This window comes from Zonotrichia leucophrys, chromosome 6 (assembly GCF_028769735.1).
Source record: "Zonotrichia leucophrys gambelii isolate GWCS_2022_RI chromosome 6, RI_Zleu_2.0, whole genome shotgun sequence".
NCBI lineage: Eukaryota > Metazoa > Chordata > Aves > Passeriformes > Passerellidae > Zonotrichia > Zonotrichia leucophrys.
In genome coordinates, this window is record NC_088176.1 from 6,934,671 (window position 1) to 6,960,147 (window position 25,477).

At 41.0% G+C, this 25,477-nt stretch overlaps 1 protein-coding gene across 1 annotated transcript; it reads right to left on the reverse strand.

The window, feature by feature from the left end:
- Positions 1–2,826: 2,826 nt before the first annotated feature.
- LOC135449919 (pancreatic lipase-related protein 2-like) lies at positions 2,827–19,551 on the reverse strand. Its single transcript, XM_064717374.1, has 14 exons — positions 19,455–19,551; positions 15,653–15,750; positions 12,871–12,919; positions 11,906–12,060; positions 10,796–10,921; positions 9,220–9,354; positions 7,307–7,415; positions 6,518–6,634; positions 6,320–6,442; positions 5,279–5,397; positions 4,426–4,555; positions 4,122–4,233; positions 3,462–3,629; positions 2,827–2,961 (listed from the first exon to the last, which is right to left on the reverse strand). Exons 2-14 carry the CDS (start codon positions 15,653–15,655, stop codon positions 2,898–2,900), a joined length of 1,410 nt encoding a protein of 469 aa, XP_064573444.1. The 5' UTR covers positions 15,656–15,750; positions 19,455–19,551; the 3' UTR covers positions 2,827–2,897.
- Positions 19,552–25,477: the final 5,926 nt, after the last annotated feature.

The following is a 25,477-nucleotide window of genomic DNA, read 5'->3' on the forward strand; positions in this document are numbered from 1 at the left end:
AGGCTGATTTTTTCCCCTTCTAATCAAATGTACAGGAGCTTCTTTAGAATTAGCATGAGGATTAGAGAACATGAGCTGCCATTGCCCTCCACGCTTCTGTGCTATGAGAAGCCACAAATCTGACAAGGTACAAGGAAAAAAAACCCAGACCTGAACTACTTACGATGGAGTCTTGGAGCTCCTGCCACTAATGTGTGAACGAACATTGCATGTGGTTTTATAGTCTCCTTTATCCTTGGAAAGGTTCCTAGAAAGATAGGAATATTTGTTTCAGATGATAGTTTATAGATAAACTAGCAAACAACTTTAATGGTTGGTTTCTCTGATAGCTCCAATATCCATGGACATAGATTTCTGCAATCAGTGAGCTGGCTCCCACAATATGTTTGGAGGTCCAGAGGCTGGTAATTCCCAGGCAGCAACTCATCAGGAGAGGCCCATGAAAGAGAATTATATGGATGTGTGTGTCTTGTCTTGGCTGGGAAGGCTTTTATTTTTGGTGTTGTATAGTTGGGGTGTAGGAGATCTGCTGGGGGAGTTAGTAGAGAACCACATCATTTTTAAGCTCCAGTCCTCACCTTGTATCAAGTGACTTCAGATGTGAAATGCTCCTGTGTTTTCTGGGTCTTTTGAGGAAGGCTTATCCCTTTTGGGAAACTCTCAGTGGGCTTGGTACATTCTTTTCATAGTGAAAGAGTCTGACCTTCTCCAGGCATCCCTTTAATTTCCTTGCTGAATGAAGTAGATGTAGGACAGTTGTGTAACCACTGGGATCCTTTCTGTACTACCCATGAAACCCAAGATTTGAGAGAAGTTCTGAGAGATTACTGAGATTAACAGTAGTGTAACCACTGGGATCCTTTCTATACTACCCACGTAACACAAACTTTGAGAGAAGTTCAGAGTGGTGAACTGAGAGCAAACACACTGGAAATATATACAAATGACATGCAGAATTCCCCTGGACACTGGGGTATGGCTGGAATGTTACAAAGCTCTGTAGATTGTTCTAGTAGAAACATAACTAAAAGGTGAAAAGCAGCCTGTGCAAAATGCACAAGACAAGGTCTGGCAACCCCTTGGACCTGTTTGTCTCTAGGAGAAGGCCCTAAGTGACCTCAAGAAGAAATGACACTTGAGCTGACTCCACTTAGAGAATTTCATCAGCTTGGCTCTGCTTTTTGTCCTTATATGTTTGCAGAGTTGATGTTCCCTGATCTCCACTCTGGGAACAACCAAATGGACACCAGGTGTTCCACTGCTATCATCGGTGATAATGGAGTTTAAAGAAATAAACAGCTACATTTCATTTTTATTAAGATACCACCTTTGCTACTGATTTAGAGCTCAGTGCTCCTGTCTTTAGTTGAAGTGGGATTTTGCTTTGTAAATAGGTTTGTGTCAGTGGAATCAGCACATGTCCCAGTGCACTAACAAGATTTAACACTTGTTCAAAATGAGGGGGGAACAGTTTTTCCCACTTAATTTAAGAGCTGGTGGAAAAGATTTGAGTTAGGATTTTATCAATTAGTCTGCTGCTCTTATTCAATACTGTAATAATACAGGAGATGCTCTGGTTCTTGTGGTCCCACACTTGGGGGCTTTGGAAGGAGGATGGATTTTGATTTAAGAAAAGAAAAAAAGTAACAAATTAAGGCACAGCTATGCTTCTCCAGTCCTGAAGAAGGTATAGTCTGGAATAGGAAGCAGGCAGAGGAGAGGACTGGATTTCTGGTGTTCAGGATGCTGTGGCTCTCTCTTGGGACACTGTGGAGCTTCCCAGCATTGTTCACTTTTCCTTGCCATGTGTCAGTTGCCTTGCAGGACTCAGAACTGCAGAGCTCTCTGGCTGAACCTCAGTCTTGTGTTTAATTATGCTTTAATGTTTTTACGCTTGTGTTTAATCAAGGATTCAACAGGGCTGGGTTTTTTCTTTAAAAAAAATCATTCAGAAGTCTATACTCATAAATGTTTTCTCATAGTATTTCTGCCTCTATTTCTTAGAACTTTATCTGCCCAAGTGCTTGTGTGTAATTTATCAAACATGGGGGAATGGGAGTAAATGAATTATTAACTCCTTCTTCATTAGCTCAGAGTTTGGGTTTTATACTTGGAAAAATATCCCCTGCCTTGGTCTCTTACAGCTGCAGGAGGCTCATCATGCTGTGCTTTGCAGAGCAGTAATGGTCATTTTAAATGTGAAATGGTCAGTGCCAGGTTTTGCAAACCTGGTTACTCAGTTTCTCTTCAGGACTCTCAGTGGCCACTGCAAATGTTTGTGTTTGAAATTAAACAGCATCCGGGAGCTGGGATTCAGTGTTCAGTTCCTTCCAAAGTGGGGAGCAGTTGAGGTTTGCCTTGTCTGCCTTTCCAGGCAGGTGCAGTACAAAGGGCTGTGCTCACCTGCAGCAGGAATCACCTTGTCCTGCTCCTTGTGCTGCTCCTGCCCCATCCCAGAGCCTCTTCTGGAGGCAGGGCTCCTGTGCGGGGCTGCAAAACCCTCATCAGCAGCACAGGCTGCAGAAAGGAGCTGTTTCAGACCTGCAGGTGTGCTCTGAGGACATGTGCTGCCTTGAGAGTGTTTGATAATATCCCAGATTTATCTATCAGTGTGGAAGGACTCAGCTCTTGCCTTGAGGAACAGGCAGAGTGAGGCTGTGCACTGTTTGAATTGGATTTTAGTATCTGTGATTTCTGGTTGCTCCATAGTTACAAGCATAATAAACGCGGCTCAAACATGAGAAACACTGACACGTGTGTTTGCAAAGAACTAAAAAAAACCCAAAGGGAACAACAATTTATTATTTTTTAAGTTGCTTTAATTGTGTTTTGTGCCAAGATCTCCATGCACAAGGCTGAGGGTTTACTCAGCTGCCATGTACAGACCTTGGGCACCTCTAGCAAGGTGTGAGTAACTGAGGCTCTCCATATGCCACAGTTCCATGGCCACAAAGAGTTGACCTAGGAAGAAAAAACAAAGCTTAAATCAAGATTTATCTCTTTTTGCCCAATGAAAAATGAAAGGGTGCCAGCTGTCACCTTGAGGGTTGTTAGCCCAACCCATAATCCCACTGAAGGCTTCCTAATAGCCTGCTGTAAAGATTATTAATATCTGCTATGAATAGCAAGAAGGTGAATTTCCTTCTTTTGGGGACCAGCTGTAAAATTTGAGGTTTAATATGCTTTGTCTCAGTTTGTAATTGTTTTGCTGTAGAAAAGCTGAACATTTCAAATTATTCATTGCTGTATTCTTTCCCAGACAGTTATTCCCAGGTGCATAGTCAAACATCTGATTTTTCTGGTTTTTTTTCTGTCCAAAGTGCAATGCCTTGTATTTTTCCTCATTGAAATTCACATTGTTGATTACAAACCATGTGTCAAATTTAAGACCATTTCTCCATCTTTTCTCACAGGGTTTTTTCAGGGTTTTGTTTTCTGACCTCTAAATGGGATACACTCACCTATGCCCATCTGCTCCATGTATTATATTGACTGTTTCTGCTCCCAGTCTTGCCCAGAGCAGAGAGAATATGGCTTTATTCCAGAGAAATTCAATTTTTGTAGTATTTTTGGGGTTGATTTCAACATCAAGATACTGTGTGTAAACATCATCTTGAGAGAGGTCTCCACTGCAAATAGAAGGAAAAATGGCATCACTAAGTTTAACAGTTCAGAGATCAGTGCAATAAATCATATGCTCCATGTATTTTCACAATAGAAATTTTTTAACAATAGAAATTTGCATTTTTGGTGTTCTCTGTAAGAGCACAGGGCACTGGATCAGGGCTCTGAATGAGGAGAGGATGAAAAGCAGCACAAAACACTTTAAATGTGGCCATGGGGAGGTGACAGGAGTGAGACTGGGGCTGTCCCCAGAGCCCCTGTGTGCTGAGTTTGCAGGGATCACTCACCTGGAGTTCAGAAACACAGAACTCATGGAAATGGAGATGCCTTCCACTCCCTTTTTACAACCATCCATCTGCCCTCATGGTTCTAAGTAATAACTTCTTTCCTATCTGATGTGAAGCAGATTATTTGCAATGCAGGATGAAATGTGTGGAAAGTATGTAGATTAGTGCTAGCAGCATTAAATACTGCAGAAAAATATTAATTTCACTTACCTGGCAACTTCATATTCTTTTGAGTTCCCCTGTGTGTCGTAGTAAACCAGGTTTATGTCTCCCCTCGTTTTCTTTACACCAGACAATTTGACAAATACTTTTTGTCTCCAAGCTGCATAAATAAAAACAGAAATAAATCCAGAATATCACTGGTGAGCTTGGCTGCTACATTGCACAAGTCATGCAGCATTTTCTGTCAGGCTATTAGCAGTTATTTACAGAAGCAGCACAGGTGCAGGGCTGTAAATCACATCAAGGCACTTTGCAAACTTGAGAACAACTGTAACAAACCTTCCCCACTTACTAGCAAAAGGCTCATCTGCTGCTGTATTTAAAAAATACTTTTGGTCTACCCTCTTCAATTTTTCTGGGAATCTGTCAGCATAGTGCCCCATCATTGGACATCCCTCCTGTGGACATGGGAAACAGTTTCCCTAGGGAAAATAAGAGCATCAGTTAATGAGGAATTTTGTTTTTCATGCTAGATCTTATGAAATTAAGGCTCCAGATGCTGTCCTGATCTTGCAAAGCTGTGGCAGTACTGTGTGTTTTCCTAATTTAACACCAAAACCTGACAAACTTGTTTTAGATAATGGCTTCTGCACCCAAGAAGGTGCAGAATGAGCAGGTTTGGTAATAATGAGCCTGTGTAAGGCAATAGCCTGAAACTTGTGAGCTCAAATACTTTTCAGGTAGATTCTGGTGCAAAATACAGGCCAGTTTTGCCCTCCTTGCCAAGGGGGACTTGCCTGCAATCACAAATGGGGGAAAATGAAAGGAGCAATGTTCATAAATGTGGTTTAGGTGCTCCAATCTAATTGGGCATTAGTGCCTAACACAAACTAGAGAGCAGTCAAGGACACTGGAGGCTTTAAATGTAGGAATTAGTAGAATACATCTACCTAACTTCCATTCCCTTTGCATAAAGTTTGGGGTGGGAATTCCACAAGCTTTTATTTCTGTCCCCAGTATTTGGTGACACCATTTATGCCTCAGGATTCCTTTTCCAGGGTGGAACAGTGGAACTGCTGTGTGCTCTGCTCCCTCCCACCCAGCCACTCCATGGGACCCCAGCCACCAGCACCCAAGTGCTGGCTGCTCCACAGACCTGGAATATTTGCTTTGCACCTCAGCCCTTCCTGGGCTGAAACACTTACTTTCTTAAAGGCTTCATAGGAGTCACAGGGATATGCAAGGTACCCAGTGGGGTAGAGGATACTTGCAAAATAATACTCATGGCTGCGTGAGTGGTGGCACCCCCCAAAGAGTGTAGCATCTGTTGGAAAAAAAGTTTAAAGTTTATGAGCTTTGATAAAACAACCTCCCCTTATCTTCTGCAAGAGTTGCCCTTGGCTCACCATGGAAACAGCTCAGGCACACAACAGAACAGCAGCATGGGCCTGTAATAATTTCTTTTTTGGTCTGAATTTCTAGTTGCAGGAGAAATTGCTGGGTTTTTTGTGTTTTTTTCTGGAGAATGGTGTACCATTATCCTAAGATTTCGAGTGAGGTGCATATTGGTTTGCTATGATGTAATAGTCCCTTTTAAGAAGACAGTCATATGTCATATATATACACACATATATATATATATAAACACATACACACACTTTATATATATATATATATATATATATATATACACATGTGAGATGTCATAGCAATATACCATTTGTTACATTTTAAGGGCTTAACAGAGCAAAGAGAACCACCCAAGTGTCCAAAATCTCTGAAAATAGAGAAGTTCAGAGGTGAGGCAAGTACAGTCCCTGGGAACACTCACTGCTTTCACCTAATCCATGCCTTAGAGGTGTTGGATGCCCTTTACAGCACCTGCAAGAAACCAGAGGTGGTGCTGTCTGTCACGCTGCTGATTTGGCCTTTCTCAGCCTGGAAAGTCTCCTGCTGGGGTTGTTGGACCTGCAGACCCCTGCTTCCTGCCTTTTTGGGGTTTGCATCTGATTTCAAATTAGAGAAGCAAAGCTTAGGCATGTGTGACACATCCTTTCCCTGCAGAGTTCTCTGTGGAGCACTGTTCTGCTCCAGCCTTTGCTGTTTCTTACTTCCTTTTAACTTAGGAGTAAACAGGCAAAAAGTAATTTTGTTTTCCTGTTTTCTCCCAATGGGCAATTTTCACCATTCATGTTTCAGAACTGAACAAAAATAAAATAATAGGTGTGTTGGAATTGCATGTTTACCTGCAATGATGGCTTCAAAATCACTTTGTTTCATCTCTGGAATCAAATCAGCACATCCAGGCATCACAGTTCCTCCGTTTGGGTAAAAGTCCAGGTGCCCAGTGGTGTTATACATTCCAAACCCTGAGACATGCATGGGAAGGTGTCAGTGCCTTGGTGCCCACCCCTGCAGGTGCCCCCTGGCACAGGAGCACTCACCTGCTGCAGGGAAGTGAGCAGCATTGCTGTGGATCACATCAACAAAGTTGGCATCTGTAGGATCCAGTCTCACCTCGGGGGGAGTACCTTCAAAATAGGGCCCAGCAGGGTCTAAACCTAAAAAAACCACCCCAAATTTATTGGTTGAGGGAGAAAGAGAAGTGTTGTACATGTTAATAAATCTTTTGCCAACTCATGAAATCAGTTGTTTCGTTTTCCAAGCCCAATAATGATGTGAGTTCCAAGCTATTTGATGTGAATTCCAAGCTATTTTTTATAGTGTTGGAATTGCATGTTTACCTGCAATGACGGTTTCAAAATCACTTTGTTGATTAAAAAACAACAAAAAAAAAAGGGCAAACAGTATGGTTTTGTGAACCTTTCTGAAAACTTATTCCAAGAGAAGTACAGATTATATAATGGCATATTATATTACTAGGAAGGAGGCAAGGAGGCATTTATTACCCATGGACTTATTACTGGGCTCTAAAGCTGTAAATAGGGAAAACTAAGGGTTCTTGTAGCTTGATGTAACCCACTGAATGATGGCAATGCTACAAACATGTTAGCTATGCTTGTCCTTCCACTAAAGAGTATTTCATTTAAACACAGAAAAATGTAATAATTACCCTGTTTCTGAGAAGCATAAATTTGGTCTGCTCTCATGACAGGTATTTCCAGCACTGCCAGTAATTTAATTCCAATCTACAGACCAGTGTGTTGCAAGTTTTTTTCCCTTTAAACACACGCTGCCAGCTCTGGATCTTGGTGAGCAGAGTAATCCATTACCTGTTATCCGTCGGATGCCTCGGATCCTTCTTCCTGCCTCTCCTGCAGTGTGTGCTCCCAGGCTGTGGCCAATTAAATGGATTTCATAAGGGGAGTACCCGAACATTTTCTGAGCATTAAGGTGGTGGTGGTGGTGGTAGGAGATAAGAACACAGGCTTTGAATAACAAGCAAAGAGAAGCTCTGACATTATGGGCCTCTGGGAACATCTAGGCCGACTTTCTGCATAGCAAACAGAGGGGGAGTTCCTTGAGTTAATTGCTGTTTAAATTACACTAAGAATTGACAGAAAAATGATCCCATCTGGAATTTTACATGCATAGTGATGAAGGGTTCACTGCTGCAGTGTTGGCATATGCTTGCTGTATTCCATTATCCTGTGTGACAAATATGGACAATCTTTCCCACTTGGATCAATGCCTAATGTCATCTTCCATAAAAATGATCTTTTTTCCTTATTTATTCTACTTTGCAGCCCTTTTTTTAGTGACATATCTATTCTCCATGTCTATTTAGAATATGTGCTCATATAAAGAATAACATTTTCACTGCCAAGCTCAGGTGGGGTGACATCCATTCTGCTCTTAGCCAGGTCTCAGCTCTACAAGGTCTCAAGGTGTTGCACAAGCTGTACATCTCACTGCTGAGATTTTACACTTGCATTGAAGGTGGAAAGAGAGACAGAGGGGACACATTCATTGAGTTTTGTAGCAATCAAAACCAACAAAGTTGCCAATTGCTTCCATTTTTTACATTAAGTTTTGTAATGTGTGTACCAAAATTAAAGCAGATCTGGAGAATGGACCTGTCTGCCTTTATTGTTAGATGGCAGATTCCTCTGAGAACATTTTGCTGCAGGGCTTCCATTTACAATGCAGCTGAACCTTTATGACAATGAAACTCCAGACATTTTTAAATTAGGGAAAAGAAAAGGAAGCCTAAGCATCATTTATGCATTTTTGTAAGGGAAGAAAGGGTGCCCTAGACTGCACATGATGCAGTAACAGAGAGAGTAAATAAGAAACTGAACACATCTTCAAATGACCTGATATTTACACACAGAGGAGAAAGATCCAGAAGCCAAATGTGTGAGGCTACACATGATTTTCCTGGGAAGGAACAGTAGATTTTGGTAAAGTGCTTTTTGAGCCTCAGGTTCTTGCAAGGTTGTCACTTTGCCTCACGGGCTCTGAACTTCCTCTTGCGGCACTTTAAGATGAACAACTCCTGGCCAGGGTCAAGTCCAGTGCCAGGCAAAATTCTGATTTTCAGCAGCTCCAAGTACCCCTGAGTGTTTCTGAAATCAGTGGGAAATGCTGCTGCACAAACCTTGCAAGTGTTCTGCACTCTGTGTGCACAAGTGAACACTTGCCTTTGGGAGCACGAGGCTCACAGCCAGGAGGAAACTGCATAGTTTATGGTGCCTGCAGATAGCAAACATGGAATTATCAAGCAAGGCAGCTTGTTTTGGCGATGCTAAGCTGAGATATTAATGCACTTCTGGCACAGGTATATAATGCTGGGGAACTCTGGGTAGCGCTGAACTCGCCTCATTTCCGCAGCTTGCCTGTAACATCATATGGAGATGTTGCCACCTACTGTCTCTAATTAATAGGTACAACTCCTCGGTCCCAGCTTCCTCTGTGTCCTTTGAGGCTGTGAGAAGTCCTTACAGGGCTGATAATTAGTATAATTAGCTGGATCTCAGCTGTACAGCCCTGCCTGACCGTTCTGGCCAAGGTGCAAACCCCAGGCAGCAGTGTCACAGCCCCAGCACTGCACTGGGAATGGCAGCAGCTGAAGCAGGGAACTGCACCAGGGTCCTTACCTGCAGGGCTGTTATAAAATAATAAAGGTGAAGGGTCCTTTACCTGCAGGGCTGTTATGAAATAACAAAGGTGAAGGGTCCTTTACCTGCAGAGCTGTTATGAAATAAGCAACCTCAGCCCCCAGCACACGGATGTTGTTCACTGCACTGACGTAGGTGCCTTTTGCTCCCTCTTTCCAATCCACAGCAATGCAGTTGATGTTTTCCACCTCCAGTAATAACTGACGTGGGAACACACAAAGCAAAGTATTTAAAGAAACAAAATATCAATCAGAGATTCAACATCAACTGGACTAAGGATTAAAATGCAACATAAGTTTCTCATTCTTTACTACTTCACTGTAGCCTGTACCACACTGAAACATGTCTTCTTACAAGACAGAATGTAACAAGCCATTCCTCAAAAAAAATTATGAAAACTGTAATAAAAATATTTTACTTTATACCCCATTTTTATATTTGAAATACTTCTGAAATGCCATACAGCTGCACAGTAGATTCTATGTACAGTACTGTGGCTTTCTTTGAGGGATGTTGGTAGTTTAACTGAATTGTATAAGAAGTATACTGTCTTATTTACCAACTGGGATTAAAACTGTCAAAGTCATGTCACTCAAAAAAAATTTGGAGGAGAGGAGAAAGATTCTCTTTCAGCAAAGCAAGCATTGGTCACTTTGGTACTGGACACAGTACCAAAGATAGTGATTTTTCCAGTGGAAGAATCCCATTATTCTGCAGTTACAGTTTTCTGTGAATAAGGTTCACTTAAGGTTTGAGATAGAACAAGGAGTGGTAAAAATTAATCCATGAAAAACAGCCAAAGGTGAATGGCAAGGAAAACAGAAGTGAAACTATAATGCATCCTGGACTCGCTCCTCTCCTGTGGGGACCATAAGTTTGTAGTGTAGAGAGCCAGAAAGAATTCTGCTTATTTTCAATTGAAAATAACAGAAAAAGGAAATTTAGTATTTCAGATTAAAAGTGTTCATAGATTTGTGAACAGAAGTAGTGCTGCTGGTTTGTGATTTAAAATCCAGAGGTGTCTTTTCCAGCTTGGGCTTTCCCTGCCAGTACAGAAGCAGCAGCAGGTAGAGCAGATCTTGCTTGTCTGCCAGAGCCAAGGTACACTCTGCTGGTTTTGTGGGAGCTTCCACATTTCACATTTGAAATGGTTTTTCCACTGGGCTCTGTAACCAAACAAAAAGCAAAAATTTTGGTGGTGTTCTTAATGTTTGTTTGTTTGTTTGGGTTGGTTTTGTTTTTCTCTAAGAACAAATAGTGGTGAGCCAGGGTTGTATTTATAGACTGAAATTTGAGCTTTACAGTCAGGAGGGCCCTTGGACTGAAAGAGTTTTCTGCCAATGGGAGCAGCTGTGATTTGGTGTCTGCACATGGATATAGAGGCTGGGGACAGCTCTGCTCAGTTATTGCCTTGATCTGATCTAAGGGTTTGTGAATGGAAATTCTAGAGGAAAATAATATCAGAGAGGACCAAGGGACCTTGATATGCTGCATCTTCCTGAGTGGGAACACTGGTGTGTGTGAAATTTAATTCTTCATTTGTATCTTGTACAGCCTATATGAACTGTAAATGCATGGTGGGCATTAATGCCTAAAGGATGCCAGGAGAGCTGATGGGAACCAGAGGATACTGTCTCATACCAAGCACATTTCTACCACCCAGCCTGTTTTTCCAGTGCTGCCAAATCCATGAATGATGAAGGAGGTTTTCCTATGTGAGGAAAAATGTGACTTCGGGATGGTCGAGGAGTTTATCGCCGAGATCACCTATAGGTTAAAAAAAATAGAAAGGTTTTATCTGTTCCTACTTTCAAATATTAAAAGAAGTCAGCTAGGCCATAGCCTCAGGACTAAAGGGACTCTACTTTGACAGGACAAAGTCTGTGGTTTTTGGAACTCAGGGACCAAAAATCTCATATTTCTCAGTTCCACTATGGTTTCCACAGAAATTGAGCCCTTGTGGTTTTTGCTGCTCCCATACTCTCCATGCAGAACCCCCTTTTGCAGGATATGAAGCAACCTAAAAGTACCACATGGTCACAGGGTGTCTCCTGGCCTGAGGTGATGAGTTTCTGCAGGGAGCAGCCCACCAGATCCACAATTCCTGCTCCAGCTTGTCCTTTGCTGACCTGACCTTTGATTCAGTGCTGCTGTTTCCAAGCTGCAGCCTGTTTTCCTCATCAGCCACTCCAGAAAAGCTGGAAGGGCTTCATGCAAGGGCTGCATGCAGCACGGGTGGGGCTGATCTTCACACACTGCTGCAAGCTACCTAATTATCTATTTTTTCTTGAGAATGTTATCTGTCTGTATTGTTTTCAGACAAATACAGGGGCTGTGATGTGAGCTCAGGGAGTTTGGGTGTGGAAGGGCTGTGTCCTAGATCATAGATATGCTAAAGTTTAATGGGAAGTAGTGGAAGCTGTATTTTGATTTATTTTATCAGCACCAGAAGTGCTGAGCAACCTGCTGCTGAGTGTATCCCATGTACTTCAACCTTCCTCAGAGACTCAAATACATGCAAAAGGTAGTCTGCCATAACCTCTATCCTAAATTTCAGGAAAATACCAGGAAATCTCTTCTTCATTCATAACACTTTTTTTGTGTTTTACCCCAAAGTATATTCATTATTGTACCTTCAAACTAACTTCTGATTCTGACTTGTTTGCCTATGGTGACTGACACAGACTTTGTAACAAGTTAAACCAACATTTTTAGGTTCAGTCAGCTTTTGATGTTAAAAATAAATGTCACCTGTGAGTTGTTTCCTGTTTCTCTGGTGTAGAGAGAGAAGCTGATGTTCATCTCTTCTGGGGGATCAGGCAAACCTGTCAGAAGCCTCCCTGGTACCCCAGACCAGGGTGGGTCATCTGTAAAACAGCCAAGCCTGGGGTAGCAAACTTCTTTACCTAGAGCAGAAGAAGCAACTTGTTTATATGAATGACCCTCTTGCTTGATGATGTATTTGAGACTAAGCAGTTTGAAGAGCAAAAATCTAAGGATTTATTTTCATTATTGATTTTGAAATTAATTTTTAAAGGTCATTTATACGTCCTTTGTGTGTATTGCCTCAAGTGGGAACACAAGCAGAGCTAAATAAACCATGTAAAGAAGGATAAACCAAGTCAAGACCCACACAGTGTTTTGGCACCACTTTGTAGGCTTGTAAAAGATTCAGTTCCTTTTTAAAAACAGCCTAGTAAGAAATGCTTGTTAGAGTTTCTCCTGCATACCTTCTACTCCAAAGCATTGTGTCTCTGTCATGGGAATGAAGGTAACCTTGTACAAAGAATGATGTGAACATTTCCTTCAATATAGTAATTTTTTCTAGATCAAGTGGGTCTTGTGCTCACTTAGACTCAACTTTTATGCTTGAGCATTGGTGTGCTGAGCACCCTGTTGCTGGTCAGCTCTTTATATAAAGCAGCAATATAAAAACAAATCTTGCATTGCCTTGATAGAAATAGGACACACAACTCGGAATTTCTCTGTGGATTTTCAGCACAGAGTTATCTCTCTTGCGCTCTTAAAAAATAAGTTTTAAACATAGCAGAGCCTTTTAGCATTAGTTCCATGCACTGTAACAGGCATTGCCCTACCATGACCCACAAATGATACCACAATTTCAAAGTAAAGGGAAATAACAGTTATCATCTGCTATGTACCACTTCATCTGAATTCACCTTCTAGTGGCAGCATTTAAAAATACAATTTCTCACCTGCTACTGTGCCAAGGAGATAAAATGCAACAATCCACATTCCAACAACCTAAAGCAAATTGAATACACAGGTTAAGCAGTTTATTTCGAGTGTTTTGTCCTTTTTAAAAAGAGTGTAACACAAAGAGAAATGCAAAGACCTTCACGTGAAGAGGGACAACCTCACACATTGGTCTGTGCACATCAGCCAGAAGGAGGCCTGGGGGTTCTGACAGACAAAAACTGACCATAAAACAATGTGCCCACAGCCAGCAGCATCCTGGGCTGCTTAGGGCCAGTGTTCCCAGCAGGATGAGGGAAGGGATGTGGATGCCATGGGACAGAGACAGTGAAACAGCAAGTGTTTCTCACAGCGGCTTGTGAGAAGTTTTAAATCGTTGTAAGGATGTGATAACTTGTTAAGCATAAACAATCTGCAAGTGGTGTTTTTCTACTTGTCTATTCTTCTCAAAGACTGTGTGCAGATGTTTTTGTTAGTTAGCCAATCAAGTAGAATCAATCATATTGCTCTATAAAAACTGCACAGTGCTCTTTAATAAACCTTCTTTACCCTTTCTACAGTAGTGCCCCCCACCTGTTCCTGTGTCATTCTCAGCACAGGAGTAACAAAGGGATCCCTCCCCACCACTCAGATTTGCTGTTCTCTGCATTTCTTGCACAGACAATACTGCATGCCTGCTGCTGCTGGCATCAATCAGACCACAGCACCCTGATTTGTTTTCCTGCCATGGTGGGAGAGGTGAGAGGTGTGGTACAAGCACAGTGGTACATGTAACTTGTTGAAGTCTGCACTCTTGGCAGCTTAGGCTCCTCAATGCAAGAAAAACTTTGATCAGATTCCTTTCCTCTACACTTTCCTTACTGGTCTTTTCCATGGCAGAACTTCCTTTAATTTCACCTCCTCACCTCTCGTTTGCCTCAGTCACTGTTCTCAATTTCCTCTTTTAGGTGTTTGCTATGGCACCCACATTCCCATTTCCAACATACTGCTTTACTTTTAAACCAAAAATCTGAGTTGGCACCCCTGGCCACTGGGGTAGCTCATTAGAAATATTAAGAAAAAAGTGGTAAATCCAGTAGTTATAATCTCACTATGTGCATAGCACTGCCCAAGGATGTTTTTACAGATGTGAGAAAGGCAGAAACACAACACCCCAGAGGTCCCTGACACTACAAAATGCTTTCAGAAACAAAGAAGAAACAATTGGGAATTTTACAGAATTTGTCCTTGAAGCCTGTGTGACACGTGTCAACAGGAGGAACGTGTGATCCACCTCTGTGCTTGTTTTCGATGGAAGTGGGATTACCTGGCTGTAATGACATGGTTTCCTAACAAAGCCAAACAGGATAGGTCAGAGCACTCTCTAATAAACTCTGAAGTCCCTGTTTGGTAAGAGCTTGTTTTGTTTGTGTGTTAGGGCAGAGGAGTGAGGATGAGTATCTCAGCAGTGAGCAGGAGCTGAGAGGAATCATGAAATTTCCTCAGAAATACAGATCTGATCCTAAACCTCATTTATTGGTATAGTTACCAGAGAGGAAAACTATCTGCTCGAGGAGAATGGAAAGCAGAGGGAAGTCTGGCAGTAAAAGAGGAGGGAAAAGGGTCAGGAGCTATTCTAAGCAGCTGGTGAAGGGCAGGAACAGAGAGGTCCCAGCTGTTAGCCAAAAGGAGCAGCTCCACTCAGCTGGAATGTCTGTCAAGGTGCCCATCATCCTGATGAGAACCTGATGAATGACAGTGCAGGAAAATCACAGCTGATGTGGCTCATCCAATGAACTGGAGAGCTCCACAGGATTTGTTAATACTAATGGACAGCCCTCACACCCAGGAGATGGTCAGTCCCTGTCAGGAACACTGCAGCAGGAGGGAGAGTAGAATTTCTTTTCAGACCCAAAATCTGAAAGAAAATTAATGATTTAAGGAGAGATGGGAGATCATTGCCAAATAAAAGTGGTCAGTAATTTCCTTCAAAGGATCTTCCTTTGAAGGCAGAAAATAGAAATAAACATGTGGCCAGGGAAATAAAAGGAGTAGTAGAAATTTTATCATCTGTGGAATGTTGATACATTCTGTAATTAAGAGAGTTGTAGTTTGGGTAGAAGAGAATTTTTTTAGTGGGAAGCCTTTCTGTATCAGCCTATGTTAGTGACAAAAAGATTGCAAAGAGGTTAAAAAACTATGCAGAAAGAGTTCAGGCAGCATGCAATTTGGAAATTCTTTCACTGGGCATTTGGGAGGCGTAGTGCTGAACAAGAGGAACTGGAAGGACTTGTTTGTGAATGAGAGCTCAGCCTGCCCAGGGCTGCTGGCAGGAGGCTGCTCTGTGCTGAGCTCAGGTGGCATCTCAGTGCACAGACAACATGCTAAACCTGCACTAAATATTCATAAACTGATGTTCAGCCTAGAAAAAACTGCAAACATTCCTAGCCTGCCATCCTATTGGATAAAAGCTGCACTGGAGCAGTGGTGGCTCCTCACTCAGGACATCAGGGCACCTTCAGGACACTGTTGCTCCATCAGTGACTCATGGGCACAGCTGGGGCTGGGGAGATATGAGAAAGTCTGCATAATGAGTGTCTGCAGTGCATTTTTCAGTCCCACACATGTACCCACACACCTTCCTGAGGACATGCACACAGAGCCTTAGTGAGAAGCAAGGCCAAATCTCAGGAGTTCTCTTTATCAGCATTTTAACCCAATGATTTCACTGCCATAAATGGATTTTTTAAAACATTTTAAACAACATTTGTTATTTATTGAATTGCTAAGAATTTTACTCACCATTCTCTTATAACACTTGTAATCTCTTTTTCTGGTGGGCAGTACCAGGGTACAAAAATGGCTGATGTTTTCTTTAATGAAAATTGAAGAGCTTTATGCTGAAAAAAAAGTAATACAAAATAAATTAAAAACCCATAGGTAACTTGGTAAAGTGGAAGAAATTAGAAGAAAACAGGGGGCAAAAAAGAGCAATATTGGTAACTGGGAATTAATGGCTAAAAGTTACAGAGATTTCATAGGGAAAATAACAATTTCAACATGTATAATTTTTGGACATTGGAATTAAGGAAAAATATTTGATGCATGAAAAAATTAAGAAGATACGTTTTTTGTCCATCTTTACCAAAACCAGGTGAAATTCACAGCAGTTAAAAAAGAATTCACAGTGATTCTCTGTTCAGACAATTGTTTTAGATCTGATGTAGAATAGCTTTTCGAGCTGGAAATTCAAAAATCACTGGACTTAAGTAACTCATAGCTGAGATTCTTTAAAAAAAGAAACTATTAAAAAAATTGGTAATTTTTTTAAAGTTATTGATCTGTAGGAAAAGTCCATATATATATTTTGAAGGAAATTAATATGATATTAGGTAAAAAATTAGGATGAATGACCTGAGGAATTTCAGACCTGTGGAATTTCAGTCCAGCATCATCCTGAGGCAGAATAATGAAATTCTCCATAGGAGAGTTTCTCCACTCACCCATGAGAGAAAAAGTGTGAAGAACTGTTAAAAGATTAAGCTGTGTAATTGAATTCACTTACATGACATGACAAACTCACTGACAGTCTTAGAAGATCAACATTTTAAGCCACATGATACTTGGATTTTAGGAAGATCTCTGCCACTTGATATTTTGATTAAGTAAAATTATATACACGCAACACTACAACAGTTAAGTAGATTAAAATTAAATGCATGGATTAAGTAGATTAAAAATTGAGTAATTATTGCATTTCAGGCTTTAGTTGGAAGAACTAGAAGGCAGCTCCTGGATTTACAAATACTGTTCTTGCTGCTGTGAACCATCATGTCATATAACTTATAATATCATATGTCATATCATTATCATATCATATATCAGAGTTTACCACAATCAAGGTGTGATTTTGGTTTTTTAGCTTTTTAGCTTCAGGGTTTTTTTTTACTCACTGTTCATGCTGGATCATCACTGACAAAGGTTTTAGAGGAATCAGTTTTTGGCATTACACTGAATTCCAGCTTTCAGCACTGATGTTACTGGATATGAGCTCACTATGAAACAATGCTGACATCTAGGCTAAAGTGTAGTAAAAATGTACAGTTTTGGATGTAGGATTGGTTTAGGAGTTTGGGAATTAAATGCTGTCACGCTGTATATCATGTTTGCAGATCTCAGGTGAACATTTGAGGAAGCTCTAACTGCAAAGACCTTTGAAGTCTTGCTTGTGTTAGTAGCGACTTTTGAAGTGCCAAGGAACTTGTTATTCTTTGTTTCCACACATAAAACTGGGACAATAGTACTTTCCAATTTTCAGGTCTGCTTTATCTCCTTCAATACTGAAGTTTAAGTTCTCTGCCTCCTTTCAGGTCCTTTTGATGTGTGGTAGTTTTTTTTCCAATTATTTTCTTGACTTACCACTGCAACCACACTTCCCATATTCCCTGCACTGGCACTGTCCTTAAGCAGAGAAAATCTTTGCAGTTCTGTCTTTTCTGTTTTATTTCTTTCTTATTTTTCAGCAGTTTGGCTCAGCATTCAGTTAAAATTGTAAAGCAATACAAAGGAGGAGAACCCATCCAGAGTTTAACATATAAGCTTTGGATATAGGAGTTGTAGGTTAAATTTCTTGTTCTCCCAGCAAATTCTTGAGTGTGAGGCATTTAAAGAACTACTTGCACACCCAAGTATTGAACATTATTTTAAATGGTAAAAGAAAGAAAATGAAAAATAATTACAATAGTATCTTTAGGCCTCATAATGGGTATCATGTACATATTTATGCTTTATGATATATGTGAATACCTGAAAGTACAATATGATTTTTAGTTGTTTATTTGAATGTAATTTTGTTGTTCAGCCCACTCTATACAAGCACAGAAACAATACAATTTTTCCTAGGCACAGCCCACAGTCAGTGGCTCAGGCACCCTATTTGAGCAGACTATCAAATAACTATCAAATACTCAAAACTGGTGTGCAGAGTACTGAGGAAAATGCTGGTGGTATGGTGTGATAACTCAGGTAGCAGTACTGATAACTCAGTAGAGTAATTGGCATAATTGCTAACGACTTAATTTCATCTCCAGCTCCTCCCCATGGACCCAATGCAGGGTTCTGGATGAAGGTTCTGACACTGCTTCAGTACAAATGAGCAAAAATAAATAAAAATCATCTTGGCATTGGTCAGTCTCCCTTCCTGCTTGCTCACCAGCTTTTAGGTACAGTGAAGTTCTGCAGGAGGATACTGGCCTTAATTGAACCCACAAATTTAAAATCAAAGAAATCAAAATCTGCTATTTTGTAGCAGAGCAAAGATGCGCAGAACCTTTTGAAAATTTTCTTCCTCCAAAGCACCAAATACAAAGTAATAACCATGGCAAGGCAGGGCTCACACACATTGTCTGCTCTGGGTAGGAGATTTTTCTGAGTGCCAATTGACCTCTTAAACTGAATCGGAAACAGTGGACTGGGACATTGACCTGAATGACTCAGGATAGTGATGCAAATTATTTTCTTGAGGCATTTAATATGGGAAGAGCTCCAATAAAAGGTGAGGTAGGTAAGTTGGAGGGTGCAGTAAGATTTAAGTTGTTTAGGTCAGTTGCTTAGAACTGGTGAACAACTTAGGAAATTGCAGGATAACAGTGAAGAAAACATATTTAATAACAACTCTGGCTTCCTACTGTGCACTATTTGTTCAAATTTCCTAAATAATAGGGTTCTCACCTTGACCTTACACGGTATTCATACATTCAAGTTTACAGAGGCAATTATGATAATTTAATCTAACTACAAGCATCATAAAAAGCCCAAAACAAACCAACAACACAAGTGATTCAGTTTGGAGAAGTGGCTGTGCCAATTCTGAGCAGCCAGGGAGCCTTCAGCCACCACTGGCCACTTGTCTATCCTGCCAGGGTGATCTCCACTGTCCATCTCCATGATCAGGCTGCTTTTAAACTCAGTCAGCTCCAAGACCAACACCGTTGTCCTTTTGTTGTCCATTTTTGAAGTGCAGAATAACCCTTGTCAATGACTAGTTCGAGTTCCCCTATGCACAGCAGTCTACCAAAAAAGTGTCATTTTTCACATTCTTCCACAAAACAGCTCTAGAATTCTTCCCCATTTCTATTCTCCCTTTAAATTTTCAGTGCTCTTAATAATGCTTAGACATGTAGCCTTTTTTATCCTCCTTTTTAATTTCTGTTGTTACTTGTGTTTTGATGCAGCTTCCCTTAAAAATGAAAGAAGCCCAGCCACCATCTGCAAATACTGTCATTTTGTTCTTCCTTTAAAAACAGGGATATATTGAGTCTCAGATTACCTTAGCCCCACTGAACCCACCCTGTTTTCCTAGCTGCACTGCATTGTCACAGCCCAGCAATTCTCATCCCCTGCTGGGATTTCCTGGAATTGAAAAGTTTTAACCCTCCTAGCTGCTGCCCAGGTCCCTGTCTGAGCGCTGCTGTTTGCTTTTTGCGTGTTCACTCAGACCACACCACTCAGCCTGGCCATTTTTAAGCTAAGGAATCCTTGAAATCCCGACCTAGAGCTTGTACAGACACTCATCCCCAAAGCCCAGGGATTTTCCAGCACTTACCACGGTGAATGCAGGAGGGGCTGGTGCTCTGCAGGCTCTGCTCAGGCAGCTCCCTGTCAAACCCTGGAGGCTGCTGGCCTTTTTCACTCGGAATCAGCGCCACGACAGGAGGCGCAGGCCGGCCCACACGGTGTCTAATTACAGGGTTGGGGTGGGTGAGTGAGAGCCCTGTAAGAGTGATCCCCTCAGTGCTGCCTATAACAGATGCTGCCTTTCCTTGTCTCTCCTTGTGTGTAATTCAGCAAGATTTCCCCCTCCTGAAGTTTTGTTAGTTTGAAGAAAAGCAGAATGGGGCTGTTTCAGACTCCTCAGAGGGGTTGTTGTGTGTGACATTGATCCAACATGGAATTCTCTCCTGAGTTACCTGGTTATTGTGAGCTGGTGGTGCAGGTAATGACTGACCCTGCACTGCTGGGCAGGTCAGAGCAGGAGCTTTATTTCCTTCCTCTGGGTCCCCCCCAGCAGCCACCAGCTGTGTTTTTGTTATCTGCCTGGTGGACAGGCCTTGTCAAAGCAAACCCTTGTACATTTTCATGAAATCAAACCTGTTTATATAGCTTCTTTTAAAAGAAAAAAAATAGGAAAAATAGTCTTAGAACTTAAGGACAATATAAGTGTCTCAGTTTTTACCAGTGAAGTTCCTCAAGCTCTGTCTACCCACTACCATTTTGTCTCATCTATGTCCTCTTAGGCCATGTGGGATTTACACTTTAGGTGTCTCTGTACCAAGCTCTATTATCAGCTGGTATGCTCTGGATATAACTGGTGTAAACTGACATTATTGTGATCCACCTGGATCAGAGAAACCACAAGCACTTTCATTCAAAATTGTTCCAGGAGAAGGATAGGGTGATGATAATCATGTCATTCATCTTTTCATGCCTTGTCCATCATGTAAATCCCAGATTCTCCTCTGTGCTCTGCAGACTGTGAGTCACAGCCATGTCAGAGCCCAGTTCTTTCAGTTCCTGAGCCAGGCCTCAGGTCCCCACAGTGCTATCTGCAGGATGAGTGCTGCCATCATCACCTGCCTGGGAAGGACTGTCACCCTTCACCAGGGAGTGGCGCAAGTGCCTGAGGGCAGGAAGTCACTTGGGCTGGCTCTGTGGTTCACATAAGGAGCCAATTTGTGGTCCTGAGAAATGTGCATTGCCTGAAAGAAGATATTTCAGAAATTACACCAAAGAAAAAAAGTGTTTCTCCATATCCTGAATTGTATGTAAGGCAATCAGCCTGCCAGACATTGGAAAAACTGAGTCAGGAGTGTCTGTCAGTCCCTGTGGCACAGGGCACCCACAGGAGGGTTTGGATCTGGCTCTGGGTCTTGGTAGAGTGGAGCAAGGCAGTGTCATATATGAAAATAATCATTAGAAGGAACTCTGAGAGGAATGTGGAGGGACCACTGGCCAGCAAGGGACTGCATCTCATATTTAATTTCTGCTTACACTGACAGTGTATGTGTGTTTTCAGATAAGACAGAAGAGATCCAGCTAATAAGAAATTCTTGACACTTGAGTCTACCTTCACTGACTGGAAGATGGAGAATGGCAGGAGTTATGGGACACATTAATTGTTGTGCTCAGAACAATGCAGCTCATTAGATAGGTCTGGGATAGGGAGTTTGGGGAGCCAAGGAGAAGAGATAAGGAATGTCATGTGCCCTCATGTGCCTCATGTCAGAACTCAGGCATGAAACTCAAATGCAAAGCAGCCACTGAAACTGGTGTCTCTGTTCATGACGAGACACCTTCAGAATCTGATGGACATCTTTGTGTGGCAATCAGACCCCTCTGAAACATTTTTTAGGGGACCAGGACTTCTGGATATGCTCAAATATTTTGCTGTTATTTCCACAGAGTCAGTCTTTGTGTGTGAGTGCTGAAATAGTGCCACTGAGTTTCACTCTCTGTGTATTTCAGAGAGTATCTGAATCACACTGGTGTGATTAAATTAATGTGGGCTACAACAAATCAGAATTAATAACCCATATTGTAGGCTTTTGAGGTGTAGCTCCTTTTAGGAGTGGTAATTTTTTCTGGGCCTGTTTCTATGTCTTAAAACAGGTTTTAGTAGGCAGGAAGAAAAGTCTGGCTTTTGCAGCTGCCTCTTACAATGGGCAAATGAACACCCAGTGGTTTTATAAATGTCAGCTTGAGAATTATCAAGGACATAAATCCTTTTTGGTAGCAGTGGCATTCACATAGGTAGGAAAAAGAGAATCAAAACACTCGCAGAGAATCATGTTCTCCAAAGGAATCTCAGATACTGTGTTTCAAGTGCAGCAATATATAAATTACCATGGCTTTCATAGAAGGGTAAGTGTATAAAACTGTGAAAGCAACTTTTTTTTGTTCTCATTTCAATTTTAGATTGAAGATGGTTAATGAATTTCTTAGCTTGCATGGAGGTCATCTGGGAGCAGCTTTGTGTATTCAATCCTCTGGAGAATTGCTAATATGTATAAAAGAAGGCCACTCAGCTCATTGGAGAATCTTACCTGCAGTATTTGAGTGGCAGAGCCAAGAATAAGAGATGTGCTTCATATTTCTATTGTTTAACTCCAGTGTTTTCTTTCTGGTCAAGTGAAAATCAAATTTTAAATTGAATTGAGACAAACTTAATTTACCTTAGTGTAGCCTTTCCAGTATCACTCAGCAGCAAATAAAAGAATGTTTTGGAACTTATAAATATTTATGATTTTCCATAATACATGCTGGCTGTTAATTAAATCACTCAAAGCAAGCAAAGCTAATATTAACTATTGGTTTTGTGAGGTGGAGATTTATGGAGTGTAGTATTTGAAGCAAATAGCACTAGAAAAGAAAGTTTTAGAGGCAGATGATGAAAGTGACCCAAGGCAGAGGGGAGTCCTTAGGGACAGCCAGATTTTCTTCACAAGGCAGAATTAAAGGGAAGAGGGTGAAGTGCATTATTCTGAATGCTTTATCTATTACTGCTAGAGTATTGAACTTATCTGAACAAATCAGGTGAGATAAAGGGAATAACTATAGATTTGCCTTGGAAATTGAGAGGCAGATGCAATTCTTGAATATGCATTTTGATAAAAGCATGGCTCTGAGCAGCTCACCTACAGCCCAGTGGCTCAGAACAAAGCTAATCCTCTGAACATCCACTCTTGGCCCCAAGCTTTCCTAGTGTCACAAAAAAAGGAAAAATCTCTGGGATGACACCGCTGCCAGCCTGTATTTGCACATATTGCTTGTGCTTCCTGTGTTGCAAAACCCTTGTGGCAGCTGGGAGAGGTTTGTGCTCCTCACACAGCACCGTGGGCGCGCTCTGTTTGTGCAAGGCCTGGTGATGAGCCATGTTCTTTCTGGAAAATTTTATATCCTTGATATTTGAAGATAAAGATTATTGGCTCTGTTTTGTGCTGGAAATAAGCCACAGGAATAGATTTGGGCATGCTATCAACTTCTGCTCCCTGATCACTGGAAACAGAGCAACTTAAAGCAGCTTGGAGGCTAATTGAAATGACAAAGTCCCTGATACTGTGTAATGGCAAAAGGACAATAGGAAAGCCCCAAGTTTTGTAGAGACTCCACCCAGACAGATTTACTGATAGGTCAGAGATAGCTCAGTTGTTTTGTGGAAACTCCAGCTCCAGTCAGTTTTGGTTAGAGAAGAATAACTCAAATAAATGTTGGGCATGTGCAAAGATTTTTGGTTTTGCTTCTGTCCCAGCTGCCTGTCAAGCAACTGTGAGACCCAGGGCCTTCACAAAATACCTTGACTGCATTAAAGTCTCAGAAAAAATACCTTCCAGATGTTGGGTTTTTAGATCTTCTGTATGACAGATATTTGAGGATTGGAACATGTAGGAAAAAAAAAACAAAACAAAGATGAAAGACCAGAAGATCATGGAAGGCTTATTCCTGCAAAATTCTGGTTATTTTGCAAGGATTTTATCAATTTATTGAAGTGGATTACAGTAGCATGAAAAAAATCTGAAAAGTCACAGATTAAGATAGGATCAAAAGTAGGAAAAGAGACAACTGCCCAATCTGAACGCTGAGGTCTCTGTCTATTATTCCTATTTAGTTAATTTCTATTATTGTTGTTATTTTAGTTCTGGGCTCACAAACATTTGGGAGGGTCATTTTGATAGGCTGTGATTTTGGAAAGAAGAGAAACTGCTGTGCTCTGCAGTAGAGTATTTTATTTTTGTTATCAGAGAATTCTGACAAAAATGGTCCTTGTTGTCTCTTCAGCACACCTGCACATATGCCTTTATGACAAATGTGTGTTTTCTTCCAAAATTATTTTTCTGTCACATATAAAGTACATAAAGATAATGTAAGTGGACCAGATAGTTCATATTTTGGATTGCTAACTGTTGCTGTCCCTTTTTCTAGAAAAGGCTTAAGAGGTTTTTTTGTGTAGTTGTTTTTTGTTACCCTATTGTCCAAAAAGTGCCATGAGACAGGAAAGTGTCTGGGGCTGAAAGCTTCATAATGGCTTTCTTATCAATTTACCTTTGGCATAATTTTTGTAGTGAACACACGTTTAAGGAGTATAAAATTAAATTTGTATTGTAATTCTGAAGCATTTATAATTTGTCAAAATATTTAAATGATGTAAAAGACAGAATGCAAATCATAGTATGTCCTTTAAATCCCTGGAGAAATGAGGCATGTTTGATTTTAAAAAGCACTACCTTTCCACATGACAGCCAAACATATGGAGTGGTGTGTCTCACTTGACATTTTAAAGATTCAATTTAAATTGTTCTGAAAAGATGGCCTACCTTGTTTTAAAGATATGAAGGAATTGCCTGTCCAAAGCTTTGTCAAAATCAGATTTTCTCATGAAATATCAAATCCTTGCATTATATGGACTGGCACCATTAATATGAAGTGATAATATCCAAAAATTTCATACTAGGAAGAATTTTAATTTTTATATACAAGAAACAAGAAGGAAGATTATTTGCCACCAGCAACACACAGGTGCTGTCAGTGTGGGTTTTTTCACCTTTATCTCATAAAAAAAAACCTGTCCTGTTCTGTCTAAAAATATATTAAACAAAGAAGGGCAGTGTTGATGTCTACTATAACAAAGAATAAAAATTAACTCAAGAAATAGCATATGACAAGAATGAAAACAGAACACAAGGGGAAGAAATTAATGCAATGTTCTAGTTTTAGCTGAAAAAGTTGGGTGATAAAGTGCGTCTTTTTAAGTGGTCTTATCAGCTGTACCACACTTGTAGCACAAGTCAGCAGCCAAAATGTTCTCACATTTTGTCAGAACACAGTTGAAATCTATAGCTTAAAATTAAACAAAATGAAACTTGTATTTTTGAAAGAATATTATTTATTATTCATAAAAACATCAAATTAGTTTTTAGAATTGCAAAAGGAGCACAGTCAGGTTTGGAGGTAGGAGAGGATGGGCTTTAAAGAAGCCTTGAGTCCAGCAGGACTTTGTTTTCTTCCTGTGAGGAGTGATGCCTTACATGGCACTGATCCCACTCCTGTTTGTGCCATAAAACCTGGGGTTTTGTGATCCTGAGGAAAATATTTACATTTATTTTGCTTCGGTTCCTGACTGTAAGAAAGGCAAAAAATAGAGTCTCCTTAATTTGTGCAACTCTGGGGCAGAGAGCCATGCATGGTTTATGGAGGATGTTCAAGGTGTTGTAATTACCAGTTACAGATATTTCCAAACTGTGTAGAAGTACCTGGGGCTTTTTTATATCTCCAGGGGAGCACAGGAGAGGGAAGCCCCTTCTTGCTCAAGAAGAGAATGTTGCCAAGAAGTTTCCTTAAAGGGTAAAGAAGGACGAATTTCCTGCTGAGGATGGTTTCTGGTCCCACCCTGCTTCAGGGAGATGATAAATAAAGGGTACTTTGAGAAAGCAGACACCTGATTTATCAAATATCCTGAGCAAGCTCCTTCAGCAGACTGCACAGGAGGTGACAGGGTTGTGACATCTCAGCAGTATTGCTGCATCATTTGGAACACACCTGATCATCAGGCACGTTCAGCCTTGTGTAACACCC